Below are 14,438 nucleotides of genomic sequence, written 5' to 3' on the forward strand. Positions count from 1 at the left end.
TTGCCAACTCCATGTTTCACTTCCATACATTAGAGTTGGAACCAGGACTCCGTTGTGCAATTGTTCAATTTTATTGTAATTTGTTAATTGATTCCGTTTATTCAAATATTGAATGATTTTAATATTTGTTAAATGCCTCCATAGTGTTGTGGTCAGTGGGTTTGACTACCGTACTGTAGGACTCGGGTTCGATTCCCAAGGGGGGAAAAAAACTAAATTTCATAAAGGATTTTTTTTTGCACAATAAAATAAAATCAAAACTTTTTTCCTGAAATCAAAATCATGATTCTGAATTTATAAAATACTAAATGTACCTGACCACATGTTGCTGTGGCTCAATCTGGCTAGATGGAAACGAAAAAAAAAATATTCACATTTCTAGTACATTTGATTTCACAATGTGTGTGGGTGTACAATATTTGTGCAGCAGTCAAGAAGCACGCTGTCCGCAAAGACCAATGTTAAGTATTACACGTTTGGCTGTTATATTCAATAGATGGCACTGCCATTGCAATAAAAAACTTATTTGAAAAAACATGTTTTTACCAGGAACAGATAAAAAAAAACCTGTGACTATTTCTATGTATGAAACACATATGTATTCAAATACAATATTGTGTTTCAAAATCGGTGCATAACTTACGGAGATTTTGAAGAAATGGAGACTCAATGCACTTTTTTTGAGATGATCAATCCTCACAGTATGCTCAAGACATTTATGTGCATTTATAAAAAGATTTTATTTTAATTTACTTGTAATAATAATACAGTCAGACAAAATGAGAAACGTTCCGAGGAGAGAAAGATACTGCTAAAAATTTTAAGGACTATTAAGAATACCAGATGTTATTCAAGAGTTTATGCACGGTCCCAACTACCTCAGAAATATAAATCAATGAATGAAATAAATAACCTGGACTTGCGGCTCTGATCAAATAAAATATGAAAAACAAATAGAAATCATTTGCACACAGCCGAAAATAACTCCCGAGATAAAAATAGCTCCCAAGGTAAAAATAACTCACCAAAAAAAATACTGAAATTGGTACAATTTTACATTTGGCATGTAAAAAGTAATTTCTCAGTATTGGTATTTATAACGTGCTATTTTATATATAAACACAGAAAAACTTAGCCTAACCGATCCCGGGTCAAAAAAAGTCCATGAATGATTACGTATACACATTAAAATTACATATAGACATTACAAAAAAAAAGTTCACAATGTTTTTTTTATACATAGAGGTATGAACATATGTACGTAGGCATGTACAAACTTTGCTGCACAGGCAGACCTCAACATTCGCACATGATTGGTGCCTAAAAATGAGTGCGAAAGTTAAATGTATGAAAGTAGAAAGGATGTAAAATAATATAATAAAAAAAACACCAAAAACAGTACTTTACAATTTGTATTAAAAAAATTTACTATGTATATATTGAATATAAACTATATTTTCGTAATAAACATCTCGAAAGTTAGTTATATTTTACTCTTTTTTTTCTTTTCTTTATAGAGAGTTCTGTAACATGAAGTACTATTATGGATTGCCCTACGCACTTGAGATATTGCTCACTCCTTTCAAGAACGTCACAAAGAAAAAAACTTATTTTTATCAGGAGAACGTTTTTAAAGTTTAAAAATATAACACAATGTATTAAAAATAAATATCAAGCCATTTAGTGAATTTTTTACTGTGCAACAGATCTTTTTAGGTAAAACCTGAAGGTTTTTCTCCATTTGAAAAATATTTTGTATATTTAAAAAAATAATTAAACAATACCTTTTTTACAAAATGCAAAAACAACACTTCCTGCCCTGTAGCGGGTAAATATGAAGTTAAAAATATGCCTCTTTTGCTGGGATATAGTACATTTTCTGGGCATTCCGAAAACATGCTCAACTGAAAATTGACGATTTTTGATTTACGACGTTCTTGAAAGGAGTGAGCGATATGTGTTCTCCATTGGGATCACATTCTTCCATTTTTTTTTTCAAGTTCCTACTACTACCATCACGCCGTTTCCCCGCAGGGGTAGGCAGAGAGGATGGAACGCCACACTCTTCTGTCCTGACACACACAAACAAAAAAGTTTTTTTTATGTGCGAAAAAGCGAATTGTGTAAAAGTCAAATGTGCGAAGGATGAGGTCCGCCTGTAACTAAAATGTGTACTCACAAAAAGTGTGTTAGTGATTTTACAATCTAATATTTATTTAATATTACCCTGGACTGGTCTCTGAAGCACAGGAGTGCTTGTCTTCAAACAAACGATTTGGATAACAATGCATCAATACGATACAGTGCCCTATGCACCATTGGGTGCGGATCAGGGTTAGAAAGAAAATGTGTAACTACAAACATACATATGTTATGTCCATTTTTTTTTTTTCGCATTTTACAATAAAATATAATTACAAAAATATTGTATTATATTAATACAAAAAAGATCCTACAGTGGCATGCTCTGTGTGTGGGTATATATTTTATTTTAGGTTATTATTATAAAGGGAAAGAATACAAAAGATATAAAAAAATATAAATAGATTAAAAGTGCTAGTACAAAATACAAATATTTTATTTTTTCAAGTCGTACCCGATTCGTACATAATTTATCCACATGTTGTATACTTTATGATAAAATAATATGTTTTCCCTTTTTAAGTATATTATTGGTTCGAAAAACACTTATCTTAACAAGGATGAACATATAAAACAAGGAATTATGCATTAGCCTGAAATATTGTAATTATTACTGATTTAGGAAGTGACATATTCCAAGTATCTATATGGTCCGCGAAATCAATGCTGAGGTTTTGCATTCAGTGTATAGGAGTATTGAATCCAGACACTGTCCGGCCTGTTATTACAATAAAATATTTGACGGTTTCTCGTGTTTCTGGTTGGGGCGTAAATATTTATCATTTGCAAAGAACAGTGTAAAAGATTATTTAAAATTTTGTATCAATTAATCAGATCAAATAGTTTTCTCCTATCACTCAACTTACATATATATAGAACATATAGTCCAATCATCTGTATTTGACACGCATTCACGCCACTGAGATTGTGCAGCGTGTAACATAGTAAAACAGAAATAGACGTGGAATTCAAACAATTAATTATGATAAATTTTATTACTGAGCAATACTGGCCGAGCAAAATACACAGTTGCATTGTGTTGACTGTTTTCATATAAGTATGTATTTAGAGACTAAAATAAACTGTTAACATATTAACACCAGAACTATTAAGCAGTCATTTCTGTTTTTGTTTGGTTGTAAGATATTGCTTTTTAGCAATAAGCCCGCCAACGCAGTTATTTATTATTTTTTGACATCTCATCAAAGATGAAGATTAATACGGAAGTCTGGGCATTTACGGGGCTGACGACCGTTATAGGCTGGTTTAAGTGATCACTTTACACACGTGTAACATTCACCAATTCTACCCATCATTGACAACCACACTACTCAAATTCTTGGAAGTTCTATGTATATATATATATGAACCAATATTGAAACATTATTCTTGAATCACTAGAACCTCACTAGAGACATCTATTGGTGAGATGACAAGAAGCTGTTTATTGAGCAGAAACTCTTTTATTAGTATGTGAGGTCCGAATCCTTATTTTCTGTACATGAAGTTCAAATAAATATATATAAAAATTTCTGCAGATCAAAAAGTTATTTGATATCATTAACTTTTCTCTTTTTTTGTGTGTATATTAGGTTAAAATTGTTAAAAACAATAAAAAAACATTAAAAAAGAACTCCACCGACAAGACACACAAGGTGGCTTGGTGAGTCTCTGCAAAAAAAATATATAAATATGTTTAAAATTGTGATTGAAATAAATGTATCCAATTTATGTAAATAAAAAAATTAAATTAAAATATTATTTTTTAAAGGTCGATTTCAATATACAGTATAAATAGTGTTGCATGTAGAGTTTTCATGCGCTAAAATTCATTGTGTACTATGACTAATTTATATACACTTTTAGCTGTATCTATCCTAATATCTAATGTATCCTAATATCTTCATCGTAATGTATGTGAATGTGGTAGACAGAAAACGTGGGGGTCCTACTGTTTTATTTAATTCACTTGAATAAAAAAATTGTCAACAAAAATAGGCCCAATCAATTTTTGAGATTGAAAACAGCTGAAATGTTGGCGGAAAAATTGTGCATTTAAGACGCTGTTTGTACAAATCTGCTTGCATTAGAAAACTTGTGTGCAGCGTATGTAAAAGATGAATGATGAAAATGAATATGACAGAAATTCCCCGGTAACCTATTTAGTACATATTATAATACTATAAAGAATGAAATTTACACAATGGTTTACAATAATTGTAATGAAAATAGGTCAGGTTAGAATGACTTCAGTTCAAACAAAACAAGGTCCTTTTACCATCAAGGAGTTATCATCAGATATATTGGATTATGACGGGTATGGTTGTAGGGTTGACTGACAAATAGACATGTTTGGTTAGGTTAAAACAAAACGATTCCATTCAATATAATAATAATAATATGTAAAAGGTTTATAGAACAATCAATGGAGTTTTATTTCTTCCAGCTAAAAACATGTTTTATTTTAATCTGTGTTGGGAACAGGAAGGATAAAATAGTGTGGGCCAACAGGAACTTTTCGGCATTTGCTCATTGGTGGGAGAAAGGCACCTCAGGAGAAGCCCGACTGTTGGCCGTCATCAACACGCCATTCCAAAAGGGTTCGGCATTTTGTGTCCTAGCTTGGTATATGGCACCAATGTCCTTCATAATTAACCACAAAGGGTGGGCATTTCAGGAATTTCATTTGCTCGTTGCTGGGAGAAAACTATGTTAAATTCCCCAGCAGAAACCGGACTGTTGACTGTCGTCAACAGGCTTTTCGTTCCACTAGAAGAGGGTTCGGCATTTTGTGTCCTAGCTTGGTTCATGGTACCAATATCGAAAAGGTATTTGTACCCGTTCCGTCGATTGATGCTTAAGGACGGGAAGGGTATTTTTACCTTCTGCGCTGGCCTCATACCAAAGTCAGAAAAGAAGGAATTATTTAGTATTTTTTATATTAATATTATTATCCAATCTCCTTGTGAAGGTCTTAACTATATGTACATAATTATCAAATCCCGTCGCCAGCGGTCCGCAGGCGTAAAAAATACCAATCCAAAATGTGTAAACAGCAAAGGGTGGTGCGGCATATAGGATACTTTCAGGGTGGGAGCAAATGTGGATCAAAAAAGAGAGAGAGAGAGAGAGAGAGAAAGGTCGGATCCGGCTTGTATAGGTTTGGATAGATCTATATCTAGGTTGTCGTGTTTCTCACCAGGAGGCAGGTGTGGGCGAGTTGTCGGGCGCTGGTTCGCGCGCGGCCGCCACGGCTGGCGGCGACTCGGAGGGCTGCCCGCCCCCCGCCCCGGCCCCGGGCACAGCGCGTGCCACCGCGCTACCCCCTCTCCAGCCGCTCCACACTAACACCACGCGCTACCACCGCCGCGGCGCTACTGGCAACCCGACGCGAGAACACAACACGGGGCTATTCCATCAAGCGAGCGGAACACTTTTCGAACTTCGCACTTGCACGTTCCTATTTTAAATTCACTCAAGCCTTGCGAGGAAATACTTTCAAACAAAGGAACTCAGAAATTAACACACATAAACTTGGATAACCAAAGTTACATTTAACACATTCACTATTTATAAGATTACACGAATTTATATTATTATCTACGGTGAATTGAAAAGTTAAGTTGCACTATATTTATACAACGATTTAGTCACCGTTTATACGTTGACCAAACGGAAGCCCTTGTTTTAAAATCAAGATAACACAAAATTATATTTCAGCGGTAACTTTCAACAAGTCTCCATAAAATTTTATTTTTTAAACAATAGGATTCGTAACGGTGTTTAATTAAGGTAGGCTTGATTAATTCCACTTTTTTTCTTCCATCCAGTACACAATATATTAAGAAGTGATTTCTTACTGTGCAAGTATTGGATTTTTTACTCTCCCAGTTCTTTTGGGGGATTTCGTTCAGAGTTAAAAGTTTTTAAAAATCACGCAGAATCCTCCATATTGGTAATTTTCACTTGTCGTTAGTGTGATTAATATTAAATTATAATATAAGCTTAAGTGCTGGGTAAGGTGATACTATAAAAAAATAGTTTAATTAAAAACAATGCACGTAACAACCAAAAAGATAGAAAGACGGACTAAAAGTGTCTGAATCAGGTATATTATCAGAGATATGTGATACTTTCATGAAAAACTAACAATTGCCTATAAATATATTATGTATTTATGACACATTCACTATCAAATTTCAAAACTGAAGAAGAAAAAAACGTCCGAGCACGAAAAAATAAAATAAAAAATGAACACACGCAATATAACATATCGCTCACTCCTTTCAAGAACGTCATAAATCAAAAAACTTGATTTTTCAGGAAAACGTTTTTAAAGTTTAAAAATATAATACAATGTATTAAAAATAAATGTCAAGCCACTTATTGAACTTTTTACTGTGCAACAGATCTTTTTAGGTAAAACCTGAAGGTTTTTTCTCCATTTGAAAAATATATAGTACATTTAAAAAAACAATTAAACAATACCTTTTCTTCAAAATGCAAGAACAACACTTTCTGCCCCGTAGCGGGTAAATATTAAGTTAAAAATATGCCTCTTTTGCTGGGATATGGTACATTTTCTGGGCATTCCGAAAACAAGCACAACTGAAAATTGTCAAATTTTGATTTATGACGTTCTTGAAAGGAGTGAGCGATATAAGGCAACACTCTGCACATAAACAATCTTTTTGGTTGTTAAAATGCAAGAATTAAATATGTATTCCATTTTTAAATGAATAAATTTTATTTTTCACTGTCACTATTTTATTTTTAATTGTTATTAGTTATGATTTAAATAAACCTCTTATACATATTAATTGATTCAACTAGATTTGGGATTGCATCTTCCTTTGATAATTTGTTTATTTATATAATAACACCTAACCTACAATATGCCGTTATAAATTAGTAAATAAAAATGTTGAGACGGCTAAGTATAAATAAACAGTTTAAAGATAATGTTAAAACATCTAAATAAATAAATAAAAATTGTTTGACTATAAAAAGATTTCATTCAATTATTTAGGAAAAATGTTGGTCCATGATTAATTTATTTATATAGGTAATTCACTGAGGGTAAAAATCGCAAGTTATAGACTAAACTATTATTTTTTACTATTCTAGCGAAGAAGTGCCATTTAATTACATTTTATTACAAAATCAACATGATAGAATCGAAGTATATCGATTTTATTATTCAAAATTGATTGGTTTATATGACTCTCTGCTATCTCAGAAAACCTTGGGTGAATACATAGTACACGGAAATTTGCGTTCATCGTTCAATATGAAATTTAATTTATAAATAGTGAATAGAAGCGAGTATATAGATGTATCAAAAGTGCAGACGGACCAATCGAAAAAACGTCAAAAGGAATGGTTCTAAAAATGGCATCCGCTCGAGAGAAAAATATTTACAGCTTATAAGCGAGTGAGCATTGGGGAAGTCGCAATATTTATAAACTTACATGTTTAATAATAGCACAAAAATTACTATTCAAGTCCAAGCATGAGTGAAAGCTAGCAAATAATATTTATAAATAGCATAAGAATATTTTGACACAAATATCCGTGCTCTGTCGGTCTCGAGCGAAACTACACACACACCCCTGCATCCGATTAGCGAGTTTTTCGAAATATTGAGAGGCTAGATGCAACCCTTAAACCGGCGGTAGACAAACTTTGACAACAATATATCTTTTTATCAATATACAATAAAAAATAATGATTTGTCAGCCGAATGACAGAAATTCAGAATCGGCTTCGATCACACTCACAGCGAAAAATCAACATGTCGCCCGATAATGGTGGTGCACTGCCTTCTAGATAACTTTCTCGTTCATATGACAACATTATTATCAGATGTGAAAATTTTTTCACGGTAGATACTTATGAAGAAAATATTTTGAAAAGCTTTTTACTCTACTATTTAGCCGTAAATATTTAATTTCTTTTCTTATTTCAGTCAATTATATAAATTTTACTAAGTAACCTATGAATTTGATTTATATAACTCGTTAATTCTTATGATAAAATAGTTTTGTGTGAAATTATTATTAGGTACCGTTGATGAAAATAATGAATTAAAAATAAAATACAGGAAAAAGTAATCACATGGCAGCATTTTTTTGACAGTTCGTCAGCTGTGCGGGTTTTTCCTCTCCTGCTAAAATACTTTTCCTTATAGTCGTCCAACCAAGATATCATTTTTGAAAACAACAGTCCTAAATTATAATGTCTTCAAGCCTTGTATGTGCTCTGCAAAATCTTTATTTACACTTTCAAGTTATATTTGAAACACCCATATAAATATTTTTCTCAATAATTGAACTTGCAGTTTTTTTAATATTTTTTCTTCAAAGAACTCTCCCAACTTTTATTCTCTCTTTACCCAATGAAATGTAATGTTGATATTGACTTAACAATACTGATCATGGGACAGTACCGAGATATTTCCAGGATTTATATACATACCAAATTTGATAAAAATGTGGTCTGTAAATTACAAAACCAAGGCATCAATAACAAAATTCAGGAGCATTTTTTTCTCATTAACTCGAAAATATGGAATGACGGACATACCATATATTTAAATTTCAATTTATTCAACAACAGCAATATGTCATATTTTAGCTGTCACAAACAATAAAAAAAAAGACTTGACACGATCAGATCAATCAGAACCTAAAATCTGGCGGTGTCAAAAGTCTGCGTAATCGGAGGGCATGTATGACTAGATGTATGGATGTGAAGGAGGCGAGGAGTGTATGTCAGGACAGAAGAGTGTGGCGTTCCATCCTATCTGCCTCAACCCTGCGGGGAAACGGCGTGATGGTAGTAGTAGTAGTAGTAGTACAAACAATAAAAACAGTATTACCAATTAAGGCAATAAAATCAATGACAGTGTAAAGATTGAATAAACAAAATATTTTATATGCAATTTTTGCATTGGATTTTATTCTTTCGCTCTCTCTCTCTTGGTCACACTTTAAATCTCTCTTATTCTTTGTTTTTTAATATGTTTCACTATTTATCCCATGTAGTGCTGCGTAGGTCATTTTTAATTCATAAATTTATTTATTTCCCATTAATAAAAATATATTAATATTCTCCATTTTTCATATCAATATATTAATTAAAAACTCTTTATTTGTGTGTATGACACTTTAAATCATGAAAATAATTTGTAAGAGGATGTCCGTTTTCGTATAAGCTATATTACGCAAACCATACATCGCTCACTCCTTTCAAGAACGTCATAAATCAAAAATCGTCAATTTTCAGTTGTGCATGTTTTTGGAATGCCCAGAAAATGTACTATATCCCAGCAAAAGCGGTTTATTTTTAACGTAATATTTACCCGCCTACAGGGCAGAAAGTGTTGTTTTATATTTTGAAGAAAAGGTATTGTTTAATTATTTATATTAATATACTAAATATTTTTCTAATGGAGAAAAAACCTTCAGGTTTTACCTTAAAAGATCTGTTGCACAGTAAAAAGTTCAATAAGTGGCTTGATATTTATTTTTAATACATTGTATTATATTTTTAAACTTTAAAAACGTTCTCCTGAAAAATCAAGTTTTTTGATTTATGACGTTCTTGAAAGGAGTGAGCGACAAGTCAATTCGTTCTTATCTTGTCATTGAATAACCGCATGATAAGATTAAGTACATATATAAATAAGTCAAAATGTGTTTCATATAATGCTTTATTGAAAGTAAATTGTACATTGAAGAAAACTTTACATAAAAATATTGCAAATAATGTGTACAAAAATAAAGAGTATCGGCTGATAAAATGGAAAATGAAATTGACAAATTGTTACATGCTATTATGTGCTTTCAAATTCACACGCTGTTAACCCATTCAGACAGGAATCCATGCAGCGGTCACATGCATACCAGATATTAAAAAATTTAGGATAGATCATTGCTATAAAATGCACAAAGTATATGTGTAATGAAGTTAAATTGCTAAGAAGACAATTATTATGGCTTGGGAGTATTGAACACAAGTTGTCTTCGGAAAGATCTCTCCATCCCCTCTCTTTGCAGTCGGAATGAGGATTTATTCAACGCGAAGGAGCTCCACATCGAAGATGAGGACTGCGTTTGGTGGAATGACACCGGGATGGCCTCGGGCACCATATCCAAAGTCAGGAGAGCAGGTCAACTTGGCTCGCTCGCCTACAGACATCTGGAAAATAATTTGAATATTTTTACTATTATATACCAACACTTCTGCATGAACTGTGAGAGGGCTATTCCTTCTCTCGTAAAGGTGGAGACTGACCGGAGCATTTCGTCGTAACATAACGTCGTAACATCGCTCGCGGCGAGCATCACCGAGCATCCGAAACTATGGATGGAGCGCTCGGCTCGCTGTACTGACTGCCTGAATGCTCGCATCGTAATGTGTTACGTTAAGACAAAATGCTCCGGTCAGTCTCCACCTTAAGTGGATGGTTCGATTAGTGGTCCCGATTGATATATCTCCATATGTTCATTTACTCCTTTAGTCTACTCATAATAAGAATAAACATTTAAGATAGTCCACTACTGTATGAGACTTTTTCGGGGTTTTTTTTTTACATTTTTTTTTTATAAAGAGTTAAACATATTTTTGTTTTCATTATTTACAAAAATACTTATTTCATACTATTTCTATGAGCCTAAGCGGCTATTATTACAAATAGGTATCAAATTGTGGTGGAGCGGAAACTCTGACTCTGCGACACTAACCACGGAACCGCAACCCGACACATAACATCAAAACATCGATATCAAAATGGTTTACTAGAAACTTTTTAAATGATTAAAAGTATCTAGTAAACTAGATACTTTTTTTTATACATAGTAAAGACAAGTTAAATGCTAACCTGTTGTTAAAATAACTTTATTTATTACTTTACAATAATTTACTATAAACTAATTTAATAAAATTAGTTTATACTAATTTAATAAAATAAAATAAAATTAACACATTTACTAGGTATAAAATAATGTTATACAGAAGGCCAAACCTTAAATTCACCTTTTTTTAAAAAAACTATAACTTCTATGATATTATTTTACTATTTAAAAATTGCAAAAGGTGTATTATATCTTCTGCTTCTATTACTAACCGCATTCGCCTCATAAATTTGTTATACTGTCCTTTCTTCACTCATTCGATTCACATGCCCACACCATCTAAACACACCTTTCTTAACTTTATCCATAATGCATATCTCTACCTTGCATTATTTCTTTATATCACCAGTCAAACATCTATCATGCAACACGAGAGAATGCATTATTAACCCTTTCCTTATGGTGCTTAAAACTTCAGCGTGCACCGATGATATGTATTTTGTACACCATTTGAAAATGTGATTTAAAAACGGGAAAAATGTGAATATTTCTTAAATGTTGCTTTGATTGACTGTAGTTGAAATTGAAATGTATCAATTTTGTAATGTTAGCTCAAGTATCAAAAAAAGATTAAAAAAATACATCGCAAGTAACCGCCATAGCTATCGTAGCGGAACGACCACCCTGAATGGCGACTTGTGTGCAACTAAAATGAGATCGCCGGAAACAGTATGGAGCCACGTGCACGTGTATGTAAAATGTGGCATGCACGCATACTCTGAGAAACGTTTGTGTATTGGTGATTCTATCCCCGATTTTTTTTAAATTTATTTATTTCCGTTGCTGCAAATGAATAACTGTAGATTTTTATACTTTTATGTAACACGTAATAGTATTACAGAGGAATGCAAAAATTCTTAGCGCGTATATATTATATTTTATATTTATATTCCCATTTTTAAAGTCAAGTTGTAGTAAATACGTATCACCGGGAGGGGAAGGTTAATATTATGAAGTCTAGTTACCTGGGCAAGGCCCTGGTCCCATCCCTTGATGACGTCTCCCTTCCCGATGGTGAACTTGAAGGGCTGGCCGCGATCTCGCGAGGAGTCGAACTTCTTTCCGTTGGTCAGGGTTCCGGTGTAGTGGACCACGACCGTCTGGCCGGTCTTAGGGAAGGTGGTTCCTGGAAAAGGTAACACAGTTTTGAGCATGTGTGACATAATATAACAGGAAAAATAAATAGTCAATACTCTATAATAAAAATAATGTTACTTTAAACATAATTTCTCAACTCTTTTCTTTTTTATTTAAAAGTGTCTTTCCACCTTTTTATTATTTAAAACTGCATGGTGGGATCTTTTTTATACCTTCTCGAAACTTAAAAATTGCTACTGAAACAAAGGTTTAAATTTAATACCATCCATTGCAACTAGTAAATAATTTCACCAAAAGTTGATTATTTCTTTATTAATTTAAATAAACAAAAAATATTAAAACTTTTGTGCAATGTTAAGACCTCATGTCGCTCGCTCCTTTCAACAACGTCATAAATCAAAAATTGCCAATTTTCAGTTGTGCATGTTTTCGGAATGCCCAGAAAATGTACTATATCCCAGCAAAAGAGGCATATTTTTAACTTAACTTAATATTTACACGCTAAACGGCTGTTTTTTTTTGCATTTTGAAGAAATGGTATTGTTTAATTAATTTTTTAAATAAACTAAATACATTTCAAATGGAGAAATAACCTTCAGGTTTTACGTAAAAAGATCTGTTGCACAGTAAAAAGTTCAATGTGTGGCTTAATATATATTTTTAATACATTTTATTATATTCTAAACTTTTAAAACGACCTCTTGAAAAATTAAGTTTTTTGATATATGACGTTGTTGAAAGGAGTGAGCGATATGTAAGATTTTTTTTACGCAATTTTAGTTTTCGAACAGGGTCTTGAGAGATAAGGTTGCAATCACAACTAAATAATCGGTGCATATTTTCAGCGGCAAAGATACGACGGATTGGAATTAAATTAGATTATTTATAATTTATCAGTGGCATATTTAACTTTATAGTGACCTCGCTGTAGTTCATGTCAATAGGTTAATTAATATAAATTTAAAAGCTTTCTCGTTATCTGATGACAAATTGAGCTTGTATTAGAGGTTAGTCTTCGTGAATAAATAAATAAATTATCCCAATCATGTTCTCTCAAATTTAATATTTTAGTATAATTTAATTTCTTACCTTTTTTTATTTCACAATAATGACAGGTTTGAAATATTTAAAGGATCATAAATAAACTATTTAAATGGAAAAAATACTTAAGAAAAATGCTTTTCAATTTTAATTACTGGATGATTAGAATTACACACATTATAGTGAAACAAAATGTATCCAGTAGGTATAAAAAGATCGATCAACCGTCCGAAATGAACGAAATGGAAATGGGTGGTTAAGCCGAATAAATTACCGCAAATTGTCATTAGCAACCAACTTGTTTATCGGATTCACCTGTGGAATATAAAAAAAAGCAATAATTGAAAACTGACGCCAACGCCCAACAGAGCGTGAAGATTGCAAAAAAACAAAATCCTCGCGTTCGCGGGAAGGTGCCGCAAGCCGGCGAAAATATGGCGGACAGCCAATGCGGAAAGCTGTAGCGTGCCGCCATGTGAAAAACTTGCATAAAATACCTTTAACAAAATAAATATCCACTAAACTATGTCAAATGACAGAGAGTCGAAAATCTTTATAAATACATACCATTTCCAGGATTTATTATCTCGATATCCACACCCATTTCGATTTTTATAACGGCACCCGGACCAACCAGACGGATTAAAAATTATAAATGCATAGACAAAAATCCCAGATGCTCTCGTACAAATAGACAATAGTATTTAATCATAGACTATGTTGATGTACCCTACCTAGGTAGTCGTTTCATTACAAATAGGGGTTACTTGTTACAATTTTTTTTATGAATTCGCAATACTCTGATGTCAATGGTTTACCAGGGAGATATATCAGACATTACACACCGAACACATCAAAAGATTTTCAGAGTATCAAAAATTCAATGTTTACCATATCTTTTCTTCCAAGTAAAAAATAAATAATTTGATGGTTTTAAAATAATTTGCAAACCATTTTAGCCAGATTAAAAGATTTGTTTGCGGTAGCTTTACACTAAAATAGGCTTAGTAGGCATTGGCGACTTAAGCTTTAGGTTTTTTTCCTTCCCCTGTCCCCTCTATGAGATTAATCACCTCCCCCTGTCAAAGAAAAATATCGACAAGGCGGTGCTTACCTAAAAAGGTTGAAAATCTTCAAATTTCAAGGAAAAAATATCAAGTGTGACATGATTCTGGTTACATATTTGGCTAGTACGTTTACTCTCAATATACACAACAGCTGACTAATGACATTTCATAT

General features: G+C 32.6%; 2 protein-coding genes across 3 annotated transcripts in view; both read right to left on the bottom strand.

The window, feature by feature from the left end:
* The window catches only part of LOC148313321 (guanine nucleotide-binding protein G(s) subunit alpha), a 32,535-nt gene extending 24,584 nt beyond the window's left edge, over positions 1-7,951 (bottom strand). Inside the window, exons 1-2 of one of the 2 annotated variants that reach the window (XM_088264014.1) lie at positions 7,923-7,951; positions 5,342-6,169 (exon numbers count right to left, since the gene is read on the bottom strand). The gene's annotated coding sequence lies outside the window, so the exon portion shown is untranslated. The remainder of the gene's footprint in view (positions 1-5,341; positions 6,170-7,922) is intronic. The other variant, XM_088264023.1, reaches the window with a different exon arrangement.
* A 1,887-nt stretch (positions 7,952-9,838) lies between these two features.
* Positions 9,839-13,864, bottom strand: LOC148313322 (peptidyl-prolyl cis-trans isomerase FKBP1A-like). The gene is made up of 3 exons (XM_088264037.1): positions 13,767-13,864; positions 12,026-12,186; positions 9,839-10,344 (listed from the first exon to the last, which is right to left on the bottom strand). Exons 1-3 carry the CDS (start codon positions 13,801-13,803, stop codon positions 10,216-10,218), a joined length of 327 nt encoding a protein of 108 aa, XP_088120163.1. The 5' UTR covers positions 13,804-13,864; the 3' UTR covers positions 9,839-10,215.
* Between the last annotated feature and the right edge of the window lie 574 nt (positions 13,865-14,438).

Source organism: Brachycentrus maculatus, unplaced genomic scaffold (assembly GCF_059751285.1).
Source record: "Brachycentrus maculatus isolate JH-2025_06_01 unplaced genomic scaffold, ASM5975128v1 h1tg000015l, whole genome shotgun sequence".
NCBI lineage: Eukaryota > Metazoa > Arthropoda > Insecta > Trichoptera > Brachycentridae > Brachycentrus > Brachycentrus maculatus.

Bases quoted from the DNA above. Each gene is read 5' to 3' on its own strand.
- LOC148313322 (XM_088264037.1), bottom strand. From the start codon at position 13,803: ATGGGTGTGGATATCGAGATAATAAATCCTGGAAATG. The intron at 12,187-13,766 runs GTATGTATTTAT...TACCTTTTCCAG, and splicing joins GATAATAAATCCTGGAAATG to GAACCACCTTCCCTAAGACC. The intron at 10,345-12,025 runs GTAACTAGACTT...ATTATTTTCCAG, and splicing joins GGGACCAGGGCCTTGCCCAG to ATGTCTGTAGGCGAGCGAGC.